This window comes from Drosophila montana, unplaced genomic scaffold (assembly GCF_035044405.1).
Source record: "Drosophila montana isolate Dmon_TW-CO22-7 unplaced genomic scaffold, ASM3504440v1 contig_3833_1, whole genome shotgun sequence".
NCBI classification, from domain to species: Eukaryota; Metazoa; Arthropoda; class Insecta; order Diptera; family Drosophilidae; genus Drosophila; species Drosophila montana.
The window spans coordinates 567,778-590,381 of record NW_026998704.1 but is presented as its reverse complement, the minus strand read 5'-3'; the positions used below and the strand labels follow the sequence as shown (position 1 = coordinate 590,381).

General features: G+C 39.0%; 1 protein-coding gene across 4 annotated transcripts in view; it reads right to left on the bottom strand.

Moving 5' to 3' along the window:
- Positions 1-22,604, bottom strand: part of grh (grainy head) — a 54,795-nt gene that overhangs the window by 4,862 nt on the left and 27,329 nt on the right. For 3 of the 4 annotated variants that reach the window (XM_064695851.1, XM_064695853.1, XM_064695852.1), the window contains exons 4-11: positions 16,645-16,836; positions 16,005-16,568; positions 15,279-15,502; positions 15,020-15,182; positions 10,556-10,667; positions 9,985-10,079; positions 6,572-6,628; positions 4,002-4,100 (exon numbers count right to left, since the gene is read on the bottom strand). In XM_064695851.1, the coding sequence (XP_064551921.1) occupies positions 4,002-4,100; positions 6,572-6,628; positions 9,985-10,079; positions 10,556-10,667; positions 15,020-15,182; positions 15,279-15,502; positions 16,005-16,568; positions 16,645-16,836 (1,506 nt within the window). The remainder of the gene's footprint in view (positions 1-4,001; positions 4,101-6,571; positions 6,629-9,984; positions 10,080-10,555; positions 10,668-15,019; positions 15,183-15,278; positions 15,503-16,004; positions 16,569-16,644; positions 16,837-22,604) is intronic. The other variant, XM_064695854.1, reaches the window with a different exon arrangement.

Here is a 22,604-nt window from a genome sequence, read left to right as displayed (position 1 = left end):
TCTGTTTTTTTTTTTTTGCCTTGCTGTAAAATTATTATAAAATACTTAGCAGATGCTGCATAAATATGCATGCATCATAAATAATGCGGCGGCGCCCCAAACCAAATGGCGCACACGTCGACTCCCAGCTCCAAGCTCCAAGCCTGGCCAATTGCCCACCTGAGCAGCAGCAGCAGCAGCTCGATTTGCTTGATTGCCTGTGAGTGAGCGGCTAACACACACACACACACACACACACACACACACACACACACACACACACACAAACTCGCACACACACACGCTGTGATTGCTGGTTTGCGTGTAAACAGATTCTTCGCTCTGCACTTTGCATTTGTAATTAAAAATCTGCAATTGAGGCGCGCAGGAAGTGATATACCCAACCCCCTCCCCTCCCCCCACCCTAACACCCCTCTTAAATCTCCCCTTCACCCCCTTCTTCTTCTAGACAAACTGCGCTGCGCTGCTCTGGTAGCCATTTTTTTATGGTCTTTATATTTTGTTTTTGCTCTGCTCAAGTTATGCAAGGATGTCGACTGTGCACACACACACACACACACACACTTATATCTATATATGCTGGCTACCTATAAACACCCCTTCCTCACCCCTCCCCGCTCCCACAACTGTTGCTCTGCTGCGCGTGCGCTTATCACAGCTACAAATTTAGCCTAGAGCATTCGCTGCACAACAGCTAAGCATGTGTGTGTGTGTGTGTGTGTGTTGGTGTGCCTGCATGTAAATAACTGTATTTTATTACATACTTTTATTTTATCTTGGCAAAAATATCGCCAAAGCTGCGCAGACAGCGGCTCGGATCGCCGCCAATGCGGTCAATGTTCGCCGCCGTCGCCGCCAGCTTCAGCTTCAGCTTCTTCTTCTTTGGCTGCTGCTGCTGCTTCTTCTTCAACATTATCTTCTGCTTCTTCTTGCCAAACGAGCGGCTCGAGTGCAAGGGTGGGAGAGGGGGGGGGGGGATCTTCATCAATTGCGCCGCATATTTGCTTAACTGCGATAGTCACAAGCGATAACGCAATGTTCGCCATTTTCGGGCATATCGATTATAACGTGTTTATCGATCAATTTGATGACGAACGAAAAATCTTTGAAATAATATCAACTTTCTCTGTGCCAAAGTGAGTTTAACTAAAGCAAATATCTAGAGTGTTTCCTATATCAAACCTACAGGAAGAAGGGTTAAGTAAACCCTTTTTAGTGCAATATAATAAATAAACTATTTTATTCCACATTATAGAAAAACCGCCTAAATAATGGAGTTCTATAAAAGTTCGATAAATTTGATCAACTTTGCCTGTGCCTAAGTACATTTATCTAAAGCAAATATCTAGAGTGTTCCCCATAAGAAAACCTAATCGCAGAAGAGTTTAATAAACCTATATTATAAATAAAACATATATATACTATGAAAGTTCGATCAATTTTAGTTTTAACGAAACTCTTAAAAATATTATTAACTTTTTCCGAGGCAAGGTGTATTTATCTAAGTCAGTTTATCTAAAGCATATATCTAGAAAGTTCCCCATAAGTAGACTTATCGAAGAAGAGTTTTATAAGCCTATTTTAAATAAATATAATAAATATATCTGTTTATTTCCTATACTCGAAGAACAACTTAAACAAAGATGTTCTATGAAACTTGGCCAGAGTTTCTCAAGTTTGTGCAGCTATAAATTTGAACTTGACGACTCGAAAGTTGTCAAAAGTTTTGTTATTCTGTGATATATCAAATCCCGCCAGTTCGTCTGAATTTAAATTGGCTCTATAATAGTGCGCCTGTCTAACTGAACTCGGAGATTATGCGATCTAGAGTTGGCCAGTTTGGTATATGGCTTGTCTCATAACACACACACACACACACACACATAAACTTTATAACATTTTGTGGTCTATTATAGTCCGTAGAGTCGTAATACCAAAGCAGCAAAATATAATTGTACTTTGTAACCATTAAATGGCCAATAAAGCTATGTTGAGCAAGCAATACGTAGTTCGTTTTTTTTAAGATGGGCGTAAGAAAACCTTTGCAATATTAACAAATTTTCCCATCTACCCTAACTTTTATAAAAGTTTAATCTTTTATTTGAGACTAGGAAATGGTTAAGAAGCTTAGAAATATATTGGTTTATGCAAATGTATAGTAGAACATTTATCTGGGAAGTTTAATGTAGTTAAGGGAACTAATTTATCTAATAATAATGCAAATGCTGGCTTTGGCGACCTTTCCATTTTATAAATTGAGGTTTACCTGGATCTCGGACTTCCAGAAAAAAAAATACATTCACATAAATATCTTTCTTATTTTCCATCGGACTTTAATGTATTGTAATTTCATTGAATTCATTGTTTTGTATTTTGAAGGTTTGAACCATTTATTTCGCTTTTTAAAAAAATTGACCTTAATATTTGCACTAGGATTTGCTGACAACTTGTTTAAGATTCTTTGTAGATAAAAAAATATGGTTCTATTGGTTTTCCACCAGAGTTTTGTAATTTAATCAAATTCATATTTGCTAACCCCTTTGAAATTTGAGCCATTGATTTCTTTTTTTATAAAAACTTGTTTGTTTAACTACTCCAATTTAGCTGAGAATAAAAGGAATTTACTTATATGCCTATCAGTAATTACACAATTGGGCGAAAATGAAGTTTTTTAAATATATCTTTTCGCTCGTTACAATCGAATTCGAATACTTTTTCCCATAAAAAGCTGCCTCCGAAGATGGCAATCTTAAGAAATAAATTTGTTTGCGGCAGTTTTGAAACGTTTTAAAATACAGAAACAAAAAAAACACGCAAAACCTATATTTTTCATTGATTGCATTTGGAGCCGGAGAGAGAGAGACAGGGAGAGAGAGAGAGAGGGGGAGAGGGAGAGAGTGAAAAAGGTGCCAAAAGGCGGCAATTGCAACCGAGTTGCAAATGCAGTGAAATCAGAAACCGAAAAGTCAGCAAAAACAAAAAACCTCCAAAGAGAAATGCGTAACTGAAGAGATGGATATAGTATATATATGTGTATAACCATATAAAATAAGCTGGTACGCGAAATTTAATTGATACATTTACCGATAAACACACGCCTCGAACTTCAGGTTAAACCCACTCCGAGAGTGTGTGCGTGTGTGTGTGCGTGTGTGTGTAAGGGCCCTGCAGTTCAGGTATGGCTTGCAGGGAGTAGGGACTATGGGGCTTGTATTGGAGTACAATAAAAGGTAGCTCCGGCCAGGTCCAGGCTTGGACTTCGATTCGAAAAGCAGAAGAAGAAGAAGAAGAAGAAGAAGCAGCAGCAGCAGCGAACGAAGCAGCAGAAGTGTAATGATATGAGAAAATTAAATTGGAAATCCACGAAATGATTTATTAATAAAGCACATCAAGCGCAAAAAAAAGTGAAGGGTTCGCATACAAAGCATGAAATCAGCGAGAGAGCGAGAGGGAGAGAGATGGCGAGAGAGAGAGAAAAAGAGACCAAGGCGAAACATTGGCTCAAAACAAGGGCACGACGCAGGCGAAAGGATGATGCCAGCGAATCAGTGCCACAGAGAATGCAGAGGTGGGAAAGGGGGGAGGGGGGAGGGGGGAGGGAGGCTGCCCATTTACTTTTGTACGCGTTACGCTTTCCACCTGAGCCCAGGCACGGACAGACATTGTGGCCTGATGAAGGGACAACCCATATGCCATATGCAACAACAGCCAGGCAGTTGCCCCCAATTCGATAAAAGCTGCAAGCGACAAGTGGCAACAACAACAACTGCAACAGCAACAACAATTGGCTGGGACTCTGCCTCGAGTCACGTCGCAGCGCTTTTAGTTAGCTTCATTCAACCTGTTGGTTGCACGTGGCAGCTGTGTGTGCGGCATGTGCGTGTGTGTGCCCGCGTGTGTGTGTCTGTGTGTGTGTGTGTGCGTAATTATGTGTATCTGGCGCGCTCGTATGTGGTAGCTGGACTCAGTCGCAGCAGCATTGCGAAATGCGAATCACTTACCTTATCGCAGAAGACCTTTATCTGACAGTAGCCGCGATGAAAGACCGTCGCGTCCCGCGGATCCTCGAACGTGTCGATTTGTACGTGCAGCGGCAGGCCCTAAAAAATACCACAAACAAATACCAAATGTTATAATGTTTCAATTCGAAATACTTAAAACTAAATATTAGCGACGCATTATAGCTAGGCTTGACTAAAATACCAGAAATAAATACAAAATATACTAATGTTGCAATTTTAAATATTAAAAACTAACAAAGCTGGGCTTAACTGTAGCTAGCTCAAAAATACCAGAAATAAATACCAAATATACTAAATGCTTAAGACTGAATACTAGCGGCGACCTTAGCTAGGCCCTATAATACCAGAAATTAATACCAAACATACTAACGACTCAATCATAATTACTTAATACTAGCAGCGCTTTTGGAGAGCCCTGACCAAATATACTAATGATGCAATCATAAATACTTAAAACTAAATACGAGCTGTGCCTTTAGCCAGGCTTGACTGTACCAGGCCCTAAACTACCAGAATTAAATACCAAATATAGTTATGATTCAATCACAAATACTAAAAGCTAAATACTAGATTCGAATTACGTTAGGATTGATTAAAAATCAAAAATAAATACCAAATATACGAATAATAATGTTTCAATCATAAATAGTAATAACGAAATACTAAATACTAGCTGCGTCTTTAGCCAGGCTTGACTGCAGCAGACCTTTAAGTAACAGAATTAAATACCAAATATACTAATGAAAAATACTAGCGATGCCTTTAGCCAGGCTTGACTGTAGCTGTCACGTATCCGATTTGTACGTGCAGCGGCAGGCCTTAAAATACCAGATATAAATACCAAATATACTACAATCGGAAACACTAAATACTAGCTGCGCCTTTAGCCAGGCCTGACTGTAGCTGTCACGTTTTGCTCCCTTTTGGCTTTTAATGGCAAGCAGCAAAAAGAAACTCTTGACCAGGCCGAGTTCGTGTGTTTCTGTCAATGAAATATCAACTTAATGGTACGCATTACAACATACGAAGGATGCAACAACTGCAACAACAACAACAACTGCAACAACAACTCTCAACTGACAAGAAGAAGAGCAACAACAACAACAACAACTTCCTACGTATATGTTTAGAGTCGAGAACTGTAGCAATCTGCCCCCCTTGATTTTCTTCATCATTTTCATTTATGATGTTGGCCTTGCAGCGCCTCCTGGCACGGGTATTATGACTATGTGATTAAGTGTGTAACACAGGTAACACAGGTAACACACTGGCAAACGGGAGCAGGCTACACGCCTTGGGGCCCGGGCCTCATCAACTTGTAGACAGTAGACCCTGTCGCTCAGGTGCCCAGGTGTTTATTAAGCCAGCCATGAACAAAGAAATAATGAAAGAGTGAAGCTTACAACAGGCCTTTGCTTTTTGCTGCTTGTGTGTTCCCAACTAACTGCTACTAGGGCTGGCCTAAAGACTCTAGAACTATGAATTAGTATTATTTATACTATTTTTATAATTATATTTAGTTGTTAATTAAAAATTGCTCAAAGATCAGTTCTTCTCTTGTGCTGCCAGCTCAAATGAAAGTCAACAACATTTTTTAGCAGTCTGGCAGCGCTAAATTGGGTAAACACCTCATTAAGTTGGCTGCGCTTAATAATATCATCATTTACTTAACGAAATTGTGGCACATTCCTGAGAAATGTATCAAAATGCATGTACTTGATATTATTCTATACAATTCTATGCATTTAAATTCCAAATTCAATTTGTACCCAAAATGTCTTGTGTTTTTCAGAGAATTTGTCTTTTCTTTTAAAATAAATTGAACCTAAGCTAAATCATAAATTTATAATGTTAAATAATGTATAAAAAACATATCCTAAAAAATTCTCTATAAAAAATTTAAATTATCTGAGAAATTTCTAAGGCCAAATGGAGTAAGTAATAAAAATGTGTTCTACAAATTTCTTTATGTTCAATTAATATAATCAAGATTATGCTTTAGCGTATGATATTCGCCTTAAAAAAAAGATCAGAAAAATATATTCTAAAAATTTACTTTAAAAATATTAAGATTATTTACAACGAAAATATTAAAAAATATATAACTTGAATGAATACACAAAACATTTAACATAAAAAATATTATATATATAATTATATATTTTATTTTATGTATGCGTATAAAATACATATTTTTTTTCAGGTTCTTTCTAGTTATTGCCATAAATTGACAAAGTGTGGTAAAACCTGGCAGCACTTTTTTTCTTACTTTGATGATAAATGCAAAAAAATATGGAAATATTTTTATTTAAAGAAGAGCTTCATTTAAAGTAACGCAACTGATGCGCACAATCCTACATCTATCTATATATCCATGTATCTATATACATATCTATATATCTATGTATCTTTTTATCTATATACCTTTATATCTATATATCTATATGTATATAACTATCTATATATCTATGTATATTTGTATCTATCAATATATCTAGATATGTCTACATATCTATATGCAATCGGTATATTTGTAAAAGAAAACTCACCTTAACACCTTTTTGACTGCTAAAGTCCGTGCTGAGGCACTGAACCGCAATGTTGATCTGTGGAAAATAAATGCGATGCAATTAAAAGCGAGGCAATTAATAAAAAATAAAAAACGAACAGAAAGAGATGAAAAAATAAATAAATGGAAATAAAAAAGAAATTAAAGCGACAGCAAAATGATAATACAAATAAAAACAACAACAACAACAACAACAGAAAATGACAAAAAGTGCAAATTGAGAAGGAAAAAAAAAGTGCGTCTGGGGGCTGCGACTGCGACTGCGACTGCGACTGTTATTAGAAGCAATTGTTTTCTCTCTATTAAGTCGATGTCCTCTTTATGCCCACGACAGTTTAAAAAATTCCAACACACACACACACGCACGCACACACACGCTCGCACACACGCACAACCAAAAGGCGGGCATACTACAGTTGGTTATGGCCATGGCAATGCCAATGTAGCTGGAGACAATAACAAGGCAATACACAGAGGACCAAACCGAACCGAACTGTGGCAACATATCTGCTCAGGTGCGGGGGGTACAGGTGGGTAGGTAGGCAGTGGGAAGACGAACGGTGGGGGGGGGGGGGAAGGCTGTTGCGGCAAGTTGACTTGTGCAACGCATCCAATTCATTTTTTTTTTCTGCGCTCTTCAGTTTCGACTTCGATTCAGTTGCTCAGCGACAGACTTCAGGTCGCTGCGTGTGTGTGTGCGTGTGTGTGTGCGAGTGTGTGTGTGTGTGTTTAAAGGCATTTTAAGCATGTCCAAGCCAGATGCGACGAGCCAAAGACAAACAACAGCAAAATATATATATATATATATGTATACGAAAAAAAAGAGTAGAAAATCCATCAACGCAAAAATACCAAAGGAAACAATCTTAATGGTAAAAGTGCAACGCGGTCGACGCAGCGCTGCCGCCGTCGCTGCCGCAGTCGGCGTCACTGTGGACGTTGTCGATGCTGGACGACGTGGAGCAGTATTTAATGTGAATAATTAGCGGGCGCGTACCATATAAGAGAAGCGACACAGACAGACGAGGCAGCAGGCAGAAGGCAGTTGCAGTTGAGGAGAGAGCGGAGAGGGGGTGGAGGGGGGGAGGGGGGTCTTGCACAAGCTGCAGCACCTGCGTGTCGGTGCGTACGAAAGTTTTTTTAGCTGCCGCTGGGAAAGGCAAAAGATACGCGCGCGCGCACACACAGCTGCAGATACAGATACACAGATACACACACACACAGCGACAGATACAGATGCGCAGATACACAGCGGCAGCTGGGAGTGGGGGAGGGGGGAGGGGGGAGGGGGGGGGGATGCTGCCTAACGGCATAAAACGAAATCGACATTATGCGGCCTTTGGCAGCGGCGACAGACTCTCTCTCTCGGCAATGTCTGGACGCGGCTTTTGGGATTAACATCTCAGCGCGTAAACAATTTGTAAATAAAAAGCGCGATATCGAAATGCAGCCAAAATGCACTTATGGCCATAAGCCAGCCAATTGGCCAGACAGTCAGCTAGCCAGACAGTCAGCTAGCCAGTCAGCCAGCCTTCCAGTTAGCCAATTTAATAACTGCTTGCCAATTTGACGCAAGTCACTGAACTTGACAACTTGTGGAAAATCAGTGCATTTGGCTGCCATTTTATTGGCTTGAATTATTAGTCAGAGCGCATGCGTCCCTATATATATACCTATATATTATAGACAAGGCCTTGAAAGAGACTCCTATTGACAGCTGCTGTTGGAAAACTTTGGCATTAGGACTCTTATATATGCTTCAATTAATGAATATCTATATATATACATATATATAAGTACATATCTTTATAGACGAGGCCTTCAAAGATTCTCTTCATGACAGCTGCTGTTGGAAAACTTAGGTATTTCGACTCTCGTCTAGCTTATGTACTCAAAGTATGCTTCAATTAATGAATATCTTTCAAACATTATTTACAATCAAAGTAAATCTATTACAGGCAGAAACAAGGACCTATAAGTTGGCCTTTAAGACACATTTCATAAAAGATAGAAATTATTGACAGGCAGCTGTAAACATAGTCTCGATATTTGCTAAGAATAAGGACCTTTAACTTTGCCCTTAGAGCACACTTCAAAATTATAGAAAATTATTAACAGGCAGCTCTAAAAGTTGTCTTGATATTTGCTAAAAACATGAATAAAAAACCAAACGCATTTCGAATGTTATCTATGACTTGGGTTAATATTAAGTGCAACTTCTAAAGAGTTTTTGAGATTTGGGAACGGGAGGCTTTGAGCGGGAGGAGGTGAACGGTAGAAGATGAAAGATGGCACCTACAAATAATCAATATTGGGCACGTCGAAGATTTAATAATAATTCGGAATCTTGTAAAAACCAGAGACATTTGCAACTAAAAGTTTGCTACAGGGTATCTGCTAGTCGTATTTTAAAATGCTTTGGTAGCTTAGTGAGATGTAGTTTGGCATTTTGCGAAGATATCTTGGACAATAATATATTTGTTTGATAAAAGAAACAGAGACTTTTTTCACACAAAATCTTCCTACAGGGTATCTGCTAGTCGAGCAATCATCACATATGCACTTGCTTGCTGTTTTTTCATTCGGTTTTGTTTATTTTCGGGGTGGAGCCTATGACTCCCAGCTGCTTGAATGCATCTGCATTCCAATTACAATGTTGTTCAACTGTTTGGTGGCTCGGAATGGTGGGGAGGGGTGAGGGGTGAGGGGGGCGTATACGTAATCGGAGGACGGAGCATGGCGCTTGATTCGCTCAATAGAATTGCAAATATTTGCGGCGATTAAAATTGCTGATAATTGCTAAATTAAACGCGCTGCCAGCTCGGGCTCAAAGCCAAAGCTCTGGCAAATAAAAAATACGAGACAAACAGAGAGCGAGAGAGAGAGAGGGAGAGACAGAGAAAGAGAGAGGGGGAGAGCGAGAGCGAGAGCGAGCGAGACTGAAATTTGTCGAGGCAGGTGATTAAAACTAAGTGTCATAAATAAATAAATGCATAAATTATTCTTTTCAAAATAACAACAACAGAAACAAAGGCGAAAAATTGGAAAGAGCGAGACGGCAATAGTTGAAGGCAGGCGTGCGACAGAGATGGCAACAACAAGAGGCGACTCTGCGACGCGCGTTGAATAATTTGCGTTGTACGCTGCAATTGAAAATAAATCACAAATTAATTCTTACACACACACACATACACACACACACATACACACAACAGGCACACACACACACAGCGGCTCATTTATTTGCCGTCTCGTTCATAAAATGTATTTTTGTTGTTGTTGTTTTTTTAATTGAGGCGGCGCTCGGCCACAAACAAAATGGAGACTACAAACAGTTAGAGCAAGGGAGGAGGGGGCGTGCTCACAGAGAGTTCACAGGTGCTTGGAACTTACCTTGGCAGAGCTCTCGAGCGGATTCCAATAGACGGCGATGGCATTGTGCGACACTTCCTCAATGCAGCCAACGAGACCAACCGAGTTCTTTGTATCTGCAAATAAAATAACAACAACATAGAATAAGGTATGAGAAACAGTCTAAGGAGAGGGGTGTTGGTAAGGAGGGGGGGTGGGGTTGCGGTTACGTATCGTTAGTATTAACAATTAAGGAAAATTGTCTGTGACAAGTGCCTAATGAGTTATGTTTGATGGGGCAAGCGCGCAACAGGATGCAGCAAGTGGCAGCAGCACACGCAGCGAGCGAGAGGGAGAGAGACGGAGAGGGAGGGAGAGGCAGAGCAGCCGGCGAACTAGCCAAGATTATCTGCAATCAAACAAAACCCGAACGCATTGCGCGTTTATCAATGTCATAACTCTGGCTGCATGTTGCATGTCCCCTTCTCTGCTGCTGCACCTTTGCCTTACCCCCCCCCGTCACCCGTTCAATAAAAAGCAACAATTTACGATCTGGATATTCTATACAGCTATACAGAACTCGGTAGCGGTTGGTTCTTCAGCTTTTACGCACCTGCATCCAAGATTCTTTGCTTCACGGAATGCTGACGACTGTGCCAGAATTGCCAGGCCTTTATCTCGTCCTCGGGACTCTTCTCCTCGCGAAACATCAGCATGATCACACTCTGCAAAAGTACAAAAAAAAAAACAAACAGAAAAACAATTAAATAAAAGAATTAATAAAGGAAAGAATTATTAAAGAGTTGTTGGCTTTAACATATATCCTGTTATTATATGATGTGTGCAGAGTTTTGAAATATTCTCGTGTTGTTTTTGGTTCTTGTTGTGTGCTTGGGCTTAGTTTCAATTAAGATGTATTCACACCTGCACCTTTTATAGATAGTTATAGTATATTGTTAATTGAATCCAATTTATTAAAGTAACGACAAAAAAAGAAGAGAGCTGACGATTTTATACCCTTCTAGACATTGGGTTTTGCAGATATGTGATTAGGAAGCTGTCTGAGTTTGATGCAAATATTTTGGATAGCTGAGTATTTTGCCATATGAGATCCTACTACTCAACCGATCTTTCCTATATGAATATATAATGGAACTAATAAATCCGGAGTTTGGTCAAGTCCAATGTTAATAAGATTTTGCATACATTTAGGGAGCATAGTGAGACTTATAAATGACGATGTTGGGTAAGATATCTTGGTAGAAAATAAAGATTTCCATACAAGACCCTACGATTCGACCAAAGCTCAGTATATTCTTAAACTTATTCATTTCTTTTTTTTTATATTTTCAAGAAATAAAAAAATTAAAATTGATTAACCAAAAGTTGGCAAGTGTGAACGTGTTAAATAAATATGACGTGTTATAAACATATTAGAAAACAATAAAAGAGTTTGAGACACACTTTTAGAAAAATATTCGAGCACTTGTCGATTCGAAGAAAACTCAAACACAGTTTTTCTATTCAAATATTTAAAATGAATTAAGTAATTGGAATAAGTATTTTATATAATTATATGGATACATATAATTATAATATATATAATTCTTAAAGGACACGTGTGATCGCGATTTTCTGACAATTGTCCTTCCTCCATTTCACGCGCTCTAACTATTTACAGGGTATCTGCCTGTCGTTGTCGTTCTTTAAGCCAAATACGTTTGACATATACGCGTTGTGTCTTATGTTTTGTCGGCCTATTATATGGAAGCTATCTCTCTGTCTTTATCTCTAACTCTCTCTCGCTCTCTGAGAATTGACCTTCTTTCAGTCCACTTTCAAACTATTCACAGGGAATGTGCAGTCGTTCTTTAAGCCAAATCCGTTTGACATTTGTGAGTTGTGACATTTGTTTTGTCGCCCTCTCTCTCTCTCTCTCTCTTTCTCTCTGTAAATTGTCCCCAGACCATTCTACTTTTAACTAATTACAGGGTATCTGACAGTCGTTTTTGAGCCCTAACCCGCTTGACATATACGCGTTGTGACACATGTTTTGTCGGCCCATGTCGATCTATTGCTCGCACCCCAACAAAGTCAAAAGGATTAGAAGCAGAAAAAGTAACAATCATAAAAAATCAAAAAGGACTAACTCGATTTAGCAGAAAAATATCTAACACATTTGTATCTTGAGTATCCCGAGCGAGATATTCCGTATCTGAGACGCGTTCGTTCCCAGAGATATTTGCATTTTATGTGCATCATTTATGTATTTTTCACATTTTGAATAATTACGTTGACAGCGCAAAAGGAAGCGCACAGATAGATGTAGGTCCAGGCGGACCTATCCGAATTGCAACCCCTTTGCTGCTAACCCCGACAACCCCCCGACTACCCCCCGACAACCCCCTGCTACCCTCTGCCTAGAAGATCTTTGCATTTACTGATTACTCGGCATAAATATTTTTGTGTATTTTGTGCGCCTTTTTCTTGAATCTTTAGTTTTCTACCAGCTTTTTTTTTTCTCCCCATCTCTCGCTGTGTTTTATATACAATATCGTAAATATTCATGGGCTAATCAGCTCGTAAATTATACTAGTTGTTTTTTTTTCTTCTATTTTTGGTAAGTTTTTCACCGTTAGGCATTTGGGAAATGGATATGGAAATGGACACGTCTATGCAAATGCGCTGCTTTGATTTTTCTTTGGGTTACTTTTTCCTCGTTGATTCTGTAGTTTCTTGAGTTACACTTAAATGTCTTTTCTTTTTTTTTTTTGTTTAATGGAATGTTTGCTGCCAGCCCGAAAAAGGGCGAGAGGGTTAAACAAATAAGCTCGTAAATTCATTTTGACACTTTTTTCTAGCGTCTCTTGCGCAAAAATTATTGCACTTTTATGGTAATACGAGACGCCGCGGCACTTCATAAAACACAATTAGCAGGGGTAGCCAGTACAGTCGAAAATTCAAAGGCAGGGGTAGTCAAGACAGCCACCAGATGGTCGCTAGAGCGCGAGTTCTTGAATATCTGCCAGAAGTATTTTATATAAATATATAAATTTATTTTTAGATTTAACTTTGATTATTCAGGATTTCAAGATCTTACGAATTTCAAAGAACTGCATTAAATATTTGCTTTTATATTATTAAGATCTGCCAGAACTATTTTATATAGATTGTCTTTTTAGTAGCCAGATAGCCTCTAACGTTCGCGTTCTTTAAGATCTGCCAGAACTATTCAATATAAATATATATACTTTTCTTAGATTTCTCTTTCATATTCAGGAAGTCAAGATCTTACGAATTTAAAAGAGCTGCAGTTAATAATTGCTTTTATATTGTGAAGATCTGCCAGAACTATTTTTTTATATGCAGAGGTAGATATTTTAGTTTTAACTTTTATAGTCAGGATCTTACGAAATTGAAGTAAATATTTGCTTTTATATTAAGATATTTATGTTGCCAGGATATTAAGGAACTTGTTTTCTTTGTTCATTAAATGTTTTTTCAAGATAAAGAATCATATATCTTGAATTCTTATGAACCTTTTATTTTTATGAGATTTTTTGAAGTGTTTTTTCTCAAGATTTTTAAGATTTTAAACTATTTTTGTTTTTATATTTATATAGATATTTTTATGATTTATTTTATTTAAAATTAAGATTCTTTTTGAGCATTTTAAGTATTTCAAGATTATATACTCCCTTATATTCTGTCTACATTTAACATTTTTTGTCTTGTTACTTTATTTTTTTTCGAAGTTTGAGATCTTGATATGCAAATGCTTGTTATCTTTTTTGCTTTACTTTAATCAAAGGAACTTAAGATCATTTGGGATTGAGATACTTTTAAGGAGCTTAAATTCAAGATATTTATTTTATTTGTTTAAAACTCATGATTATTTAAGTTTAAAATTGATTAAATTTAAGCCTAGATCTTTAGAATATGTAAGACTCAAGTTCCTTTGATCCTTTCAAAATATTCATTAATTTTCTATCTATTTTATTTGAACTTTTCTGTGAACTGAAGTTCTTTAACTTCAGGCTAACTCAAGATTTTCGTGGGTTTTAATTTATTAAAAACCTAAATCTTTTGCATTTTTTTTCAAAATATTCATTAATTTTCTTTCTGTTTATTTAGAGTTATTCCTTGAGCTCAAGATCCTTGGGCTTTTAAAGAAGTTTTTTTTGTACTATTGTTTTTCAATTTTTTTTCTTCAATTTGTCGCAGCTTTTTATTTGCGTATGCAAATTCATTTGAGAGACAGTTCCAATTTCAGACCCTAGATTGTCGAGAACTAAGAGAGAAAGAAGCAGAACCGAACCGAAACTCAATTGTTGTTTACTTAGCGAACCGTTGGCACTTCCACATCCGCTTCCACTTCTCCCCACTTTTTGAACTACCCAACTTGCCACTTCCCATTTTCAACTGTAACTTTGATTGTCATTCTTCAAAACTCAACGGGTTCAGTTTACAATTTGCATTTTCCAGTAGCCGTCGAGTCGGAGAAGACGTCATTTAAGCTTATCTGATTGATGATGTTGATGTGTATTGTGCACAACTAGGAAAAAATAACCATGTAGTCCTGAATAAACATGGGCGAGAGAGCGAGTGTGTGTGTGTGTGTGCGAGTGTGCGAGTGTGCGAGTGTGTGTGCTGAAAGGCTCACAATTTGCATTGAGCGGCATATTCAAATTCTCATAAAGGCAGCGCCTTGGCGTATCATTTATCATTTATCATCGGGATATGCATATAAGGCAGGACAACTGAAGACGAGATCAGAGCGCCTTAAGCAGGATATGCGTGTCCTTGTGTGTGTGTGTCTGTGTGTGTGTGTGCGTGTGTGCAATTGAGCAAAGGGTGGCGACTGCTGCCAAACTTGATTAGCGCCCGGGCAACTGACAATCGTGAGCTCTGCTCGCGGCAACGCCAGGACTCACAGCTGACAAATCGCAGGGTGAAAAGGGTTTGAACTGGGTGTTGACAACAACAACAACAACAACAACAACAACAACAACAACAACAACAACAACAACAAGAACAGGCAGCAGGATCAGGCAGCTCCACAATCAATGAGACTTACCTTAACTGTTGTATTCTTGATTGGCTTATCCGCATCGTGCACATACTCCAGCGTTATGCCATAGAACTGACCCTTGTTGATGTAGGTGATGCGATCGTCTTCGCGCCGCTGCGACGAGCTGATCGGGCTCTCCAGATTATAGCGAAAGCCCACATTTGTGAAGCTAAATAAATATGCAAAAATAACAAATCAAAGAAAGTATTATAGTTAGAGTTACTAATCTAGTTAGTTGTTGCATTGTGTTCGCCCTTCGACTTACATTTTTGGTATTTGTATTTTGTCAGCATCATTTTGGCGCCCGAAATCGTGCCAGGGCCGCGAGCGAGTCGAGCCATTTGTGCTGGTATCCACCAGCGATGTGGTTGGACTATTCTGGCTGCCATGCACCACGGTGCGCTGCTGTATGCTGTTCACCGAAACGGGTATGCTGCCATTCGCATCGATCAGGGTGCCCGGCTGACACAGTTCCGTATAGTCGAAGGACTGCAAAAGATTTAGTATAAATTTGGCTTGGTTATAAAATGGAAATGGCATAGATTTGATTAGGTAAATATAATTAAGTTTAGGTTTTAATGGACACGTCACGCATGCTATGTGTCTACTCGCTACTCGTCACTCGCTGCTCGTTACTCATAAATATAATTAGGCTTAAATCTAGGTTTTAATGGACACGTCACGCATTTCTCGCTACTCGTTACTCGCTACTCGCTACTCATTACTCGCTATTCGCTACTCGTTACTCGTAAATAGAATTAGGCTTAAGTCTAGGTTTCAATGGACACGTCACGCATTTTATGTGGCTGCTCGTTACTCGCTACTCGTTAGTAGCTAAACGTTTAGTGTTTTATTGTATATACGTAGTTTTATGTCTAGGTTCTAAAAGTTTTAATGGACACGACACGCACTGAGCTACTCGCTACTCGTTACTTTTTACTCGCTACTCGCTATAAATATGCAGCTAGCTGCCTGTGTTTTGTGTGTATACCTGCTGTATGTGATTCTGATCCCGCGGCGTTATGGCATCCGTGCCAATGCCCGAATCGGGACTGGGCAAGTCCACGGTCAGACCCGCCGCCGTTATAGCCTTGGCATATAGTGGGGTGCCGCCGCTTTTGCCCGACTGTTCCTGTTGCTGCTGCTGCTGTTGCTGCTGTTGCTGCTGCTGCTGCTGCTGCTGCTGTTGACTGTGGTGGTGTGCATTGCTGCTGGTTAGCACTGTGGTGGTGGTGGGCGCATTGCTGCTGAAGCGCGCCTCATAGACGCCGCCCACGGGCTGCGGCTGCGTGGCCGCCGAAACGGATACGTCCTCGCCGTAGAGACTGCGCGCCGTGCCCGCTGGCACATAGCCGCCTTGGCCGTCAGGTGCAAAATATTCACGATAATAGGGCTCCGTTATGAATGTGGTGGCGGGCGGTGGTCCGGGCGGCAGCCTGCTCGCCGTATACATGCCATAGCTGTCCGTTGTGATATACGGCCCGGGACTGGGACTTTGCGCTTGCAGTGTGCTCTGCTGTGTGTTGGCGCCATTGCTGCTCTGCTGGTGTGAGGTCTGTGCAGGAGTTCAGGTCAGGTCAGTCTCTCTCTCTCTCTCTCTCTCATACGCTCTGCTCCGCTCGCTCACTCACCTGTAGATAAATCTGTGTGCCGCCCGTGGTAGCATACATCTCTAGATCTGTCGCTGTCGCTCTGGCGGGACTAGTTGCAGTTGCAGTTGTTGCAGTTGTTGTTGCTGCTGTTTTATTGCCTATTTCGAATGCAGTTGCAGTTGCAGTTGCAGTTGCCTCAGCTTCGGTTCTAGCTGCATCCACGCCCAATATCTGTGAATTTTCGTTTGGATTTGTGTTGGTTTCGTTTTCTTTCAACTGTTGCAACTTTGGAACTTAAGATCTATTTTTAACCTATTACGAACTCAACTATTCTTACAATTGATTTGGCATATTTGTCTCTTATCTGATTTGTTAGATTGGATTAGGTTGGCATAGCTGTGGGTTATAATAGTTTATAGAGTGTGCGAATCCCTGACAGGCATTGACAAAGTCTTTAATTCACCACGTGCTGCTCCGGGCAAGTCTCTATTTATTTTTTAGTCAAGACTTTTATAGAGATATTCTCAGGAGTGATCTTGAATAGTTTCGGACACACTTCTGAAGTTGATCTCATGTAGATCAGAGAACTTTTAAGGAAACTCTGAGGTCAGATATAGATCTTAAGGCCGAGCCTTCAGAGAAAGTTTCACTGATCTTTGGGTAATCGGATGCCTTTTTTAGCTACATTTGAAGATAGAATTCAGATTGATTGCAAGTCATTCACAGTCTCTAATAAATGCTTTATATAACTGATCTAGCTTAAACGTATTTCGCGTAGATCAAAGATCTCTAAAAGATCTCATATAGATCTTTAGGCAGGGGCCTCAGAGGAACTCTGACTGAGCTTCGCGTGATCGGATGCTTGTTTTAGCTCCCAACTGATCTCCAATAAATCTGTGTAGATCGGTGATCCCTTAAAGAAAGTCTGATCTCACATAGCTCTTAAGGCAGGGCATGATTGGCGGCCTGTTTTAACTAACTTTGAAGACAGTTTTTAGATTGATCTCAGGCTTATTTAAAGTAATCTCTCTTATAAATCCGAGACCTTTATTAAATGCTCTTTAAAACTGATCTAAGCTAGATCGAAGGCTTTTATAGGTTAAATGAAACGACGATCGTGAGGCGCATATTCATATTTCAGGAGTTAACAAATTATCTCAGACGCAATTTTTCTAGAATTTATCCCGAACAAACCAGAGTCTATATAGAATCTGGGCTCGGCGCTGAGACTGATCTTCAACAGATCAGAGACCTTCAGAAACAACCTGTCAGGAACAATATTTGGATAACAACGAGACCTTCATTGGAGACCATGTTGTGCTGATATTTTTTTTTCAGATCGAGGCTAAACTGATCTCGCATAGATCAATGAAAGCTCTTTAAAACTGATCTCTAATAGATCAGAGACCTTTTGGAGGCTGAGCTCACGTGGAACAGAGACTTATTCACATAGAGCAGAGATCTTTTGGTAACTGATCTTGCATAGATCAGAGACCTTAATTAGAAGCCAACACGTAGAGCGCGCGCAATCCAAATTCTACAAGCTGGCACAAATAATAATAATAAATAATAATAATAATAGCAATAATGCTTCGAATTGGTTCAGCATATGATTTGTTTAGGGAATTACATTGATTGATCGCACACACGAACGGAGAAAAAAGACAACAACAATAAAAACAACAACTGCTGGTGGTCAATGTTTATTGTCGATTGATAACTGATTGTTAACGCGGAAGGTCAAAACGGACCATGGTTGACAAAAGAGCGCGTCTCGTGCGTCGAGTTCTTTTTTTGAGCTTTATTTTTGTATTATTAAATGCTTTTTTTGTCGCCTTAGCTGATTCATAAATACAACAGCGACAGGCAGCAGCAATAAGTACAGTTTATAAAATAAAATATAAACAAAAAACAACAACAACAAGAAATAAATGCTATAAAAATCGAAACAGTCGTCGGTTGTCGTCGAGTGGAAAGAAACCAATTAAAATGCGAGAAAAAAAAACACAGTCTATATAACCTATACACAGACGGTAGACGGTATATAATTATACATATATACATATCTATATATGTATATATGTATGTATGTGTGTATGTATGTGTGTGCATATATATGTGCATATGTTAATTAGCATTGCTTTTTTTTTATTATTTATTTTTATTTTATTGATCGCACCAAAATGTCAAACGTTTTTCGACTCTGCGCGACGCTGTTGACGCGCGCGCTAAATGAGGTAATACGCCAAGATACAGATACAGATACAGCTACAAGATACAAGATACATTGGTAGCTGCTGGCTGGCAGGTGCCACGCCCTGTTTAGCTGGCGCGTCCAAGCATCTAAATTAACATTTTTCTTTTTTGGTTGATGAGTGTTTCACGCAGCCCCCAAAAGAAAGTGAAATCAAAAGACGTCAAGCTGCCGCTGGCCAGGCCCAAAGCGAGCGTCGACAAAGAATCGATATTTTAACAAAAATTTTAGTCTACAGTGTTTTGTTATTTTTTACCATTTAACTACAATTGCTTGGCAGCCAGCATTGAGCGCGAAAAGCATGAAAATTTGAATTTGAAAAAATTAATATCCATTTTTTTCTTTGGCTTTGGTCAGGTGTGCGGGACACGAAGGGGGGGGGGGGGGGGGGGGTCTGCCAAAGATTCTAGCTGCGAGCTAATTAAATTTGTTCATAAAAATCAATTTGCATTTTGAAAAAACAAAAACAAAAAAAAAAACCACAAATAACTTCAACGTGCAACGTCAGAGAAGGCCTTGGCTAGTGAAGCTGAGCCAACGATCCGACAGATATTTTTTTTTTTCGATTTTCGGTTTTTTTTCTCTTTTTTTTTTGGTTTTTTTTTTGTGCGTGTCTTTAGGAATCGTTCGTTAGCTTGTGCTATTATAAAACAGCGCGCTTTGCATATGCCACACACACACGCACACACACACACACACACACACGCACACACAAATCAGATATCTATACTATAGATGCCCATACTAAACTTAGTTTTAGAATTATGCTAAACGCGTCTCTGGCATATATTTATGTATGAGGAAGAAATAAAAAAAAGCAACAACAAATAAATGAGTGAAAAAAAAAACACACACACACACACAAAGAATTTAAATAAAGCCAATTAACTATTTTAATGCCTTTGGGTTGATAAAAAGTGAAACTTTTTTTTCTTCTACTACTCGTTCGTTTTGTCAAGAATCTATTCAGCTTGGCCGTTTTATGCATATCGTTAATTCTCGGAAATAAACCAAGGCAAGACAATAATACATACAGAAATTATTAACATTATTATATTATTATTATATATGATTTTTAATAGTTTTGTTTTTTGTCATTTATTTTTTTTGGGATTTTTCTCAAGTATCGTTTTGGGGTTTTTAGTTGGTTTCCTTTGGTCTTCAATTAAGTTAGTTACCAAGTTTAAGCTAACAAACCAAATATAAAACATTTATCGATAGCTCTTTTGGGGATTTTTTTTTCGCACAGCATCTTTTGCTCTTTAGCTGAAGTTCAGTTGAGTTAGACTTTAATTAAAGCATATACTAATATTCGAAACGTCTCAAAGTGTTAATAGTCTTTTCTATCTGGTTTATCGATAAGATTCCTAATAATATCTACAAAGGAGAGATATCTCCTTGAGGATCTCTCCAAAGTGTTAACTGCTTTGATTACGCTTTTGTCTTGTATATCGATTAATGAAAGTCATATTTGTGTGATGTAATTGTTGAATTTAAAGTTAACTGCATTGAAGATAAACTATAATTAATAAGTAGTCAATTGTTGCTACTCAAGGCTTGATAACCAGCGATAAACGTGTTATCGATAATTTATCGATAGCGCCTTTAGCCCTATTATTTGAATATATATTACTTTTTTGCTTTGTATTCCTGCTACGAATAATAGATATTGATTTCTGTCAGATTAAGCTTTAATTAGTAGCCTGTGCGTTGTTTTAAATACTATGAACAATGCTCGAAGCTGTTATCGATAACACTAGTTGCTTTTATCGAAAGTCTTTTGTGAGCTTTGAGGTGATCTTAGTTAAATCTGGTTACTGTTAAGACGAACACTTAATTACAGCTACTTTGTTATAGCAATTAACGTTAAGTTAAACATTTATCGATAGCTCTTGTTAAACAACGCCTGGGCGTTCTGAGCTATTTTTACAATTAGTTTAACAGCAGGCGGTTTATTGACACCATTTTTTGTTGTTGTTGTGCTTCTTTTTTTTTTGTTATTGGCTAACGATTACACTTTCCGGTCTAGAGTTGCAATAAATTGCAATATCAATTTTTCATCTATCATATATTAATTTATTTTTTTTTCATTATGTCATTTGTTCAGTGTGTGTTGTTTTTTTCTTTGGGTTTTTAATTTAAATTCTGTGGCATAAATTAGTCAAGCGATTTGTTATACGATTTGTATATAAACCTTTCGACTTTATAACTCTAGGCGACGCGTGTTATGCAAATCGAAATCTAAGACAAATATTGCGAATAATTATCAGGCAATGCGAATAATAAAATATAAATTAGAGTGCAATGCAAATTGCATAGACAAATACATATACATATACATATACATATATACATATATATACATATGGGCAATAACAACCAGAACAACAATGACAACAAGAAATTCAAACAAAACAAGCCAATTAAATTGTGCTGCACAAATTTTGCTCAATGAATTTTGCTGCTACATATTGCATACAAACACACACACACACACACATGCGCACGCACACACGCACACTAAAAGCCCACTCTCATCTGCAAAAAGCGTCAAAAAGCAACAACAAACTGCTAAGTGCCGTTGTTGTTGCTCTTGTTGTTGTTGCTGTTGTTGTTGCTGTTGTTGCTGCTGCTGTGTTCTCGCGCGCCAAACAAAAGACTTAGAGCTCAAACTTGTTCGCCGCGCGTGGGTGTTGAAAGGCAACGCGTTGCGGCTCAGCTGCTGCACGCCCACACGCAGCTTGTTGCTGTTCGTTGTTGTTGTTGTTTGTTTGTCTTTTGCGCGCGTTTGCTCAATTTGTGTTGCATTTGTTATTTGTTGTTGCTGTTGCTGTTGTTTCTTTTGTTTCGTTTTGGGCGCACGTTTGCATTTTGATTGCAGGTGTTTTTTTTTTTAACTTTTTTATTTATATGTATATATATTTGCTGCATTAGCTAACTGGGCAACTGGGCGCCCACATTCCAATCAAGCGGCACTATATCATAGATCATATATCATATATATATATCATAACACAATATGCAAAATAGCAGCATATCGAATTCGGGCACACACACACGCACGCACATATACACTTACATTTGTTACAGTATTATTTGCGCAGGGAGGTGGTTGAGAAGGGGGGGAGGCGGTTTTGGTTTGTTATTGGTTTAATGACACTGATCACTGAATCTGAACAATATAATACACTTTAACACGTTGCTAGCTGCTGTTTTTGTTGCTGCTGCTGATGCGCTCGCATTACAAGATTTTACGCGCAGGAGAAGCATTCGCGTCCGCTCAGAAATCAGACGAATCGCAGAAACGATCCTACTCCGACAGCGTGATACGACTGACTGACCGATTCCACGTATGACAACGTCGGCGACGGCTGCGACGGCGGCGCTTACTGAACGAACACACACACGCACATACACATATACAAGCACGCAGACAGACGTCAGCGGCGTTGCGTCGGCCAGTTGGACCAGCGTTCACACACACACACACACACATACGACGATCACACACACACACACCAACACAGGCGCACGCATATCAGTTCAAAATGGTTGGAATCTCTGCGGCTGTCGCGTATTCTGACATGCGCTGCGGCCGGACAGGGCGTTACAAGCAGCGCTGCGCTGCGCAGCGCGGCGCGGCATTAAAAAATAGTTTTCATTGATTCGCGAGCGGATCGAACGAAGGAAGAACGCAACAGTGGGCCGGAAGTGCGCACTTAACTTTTGTCGCCTTTGGCTTATG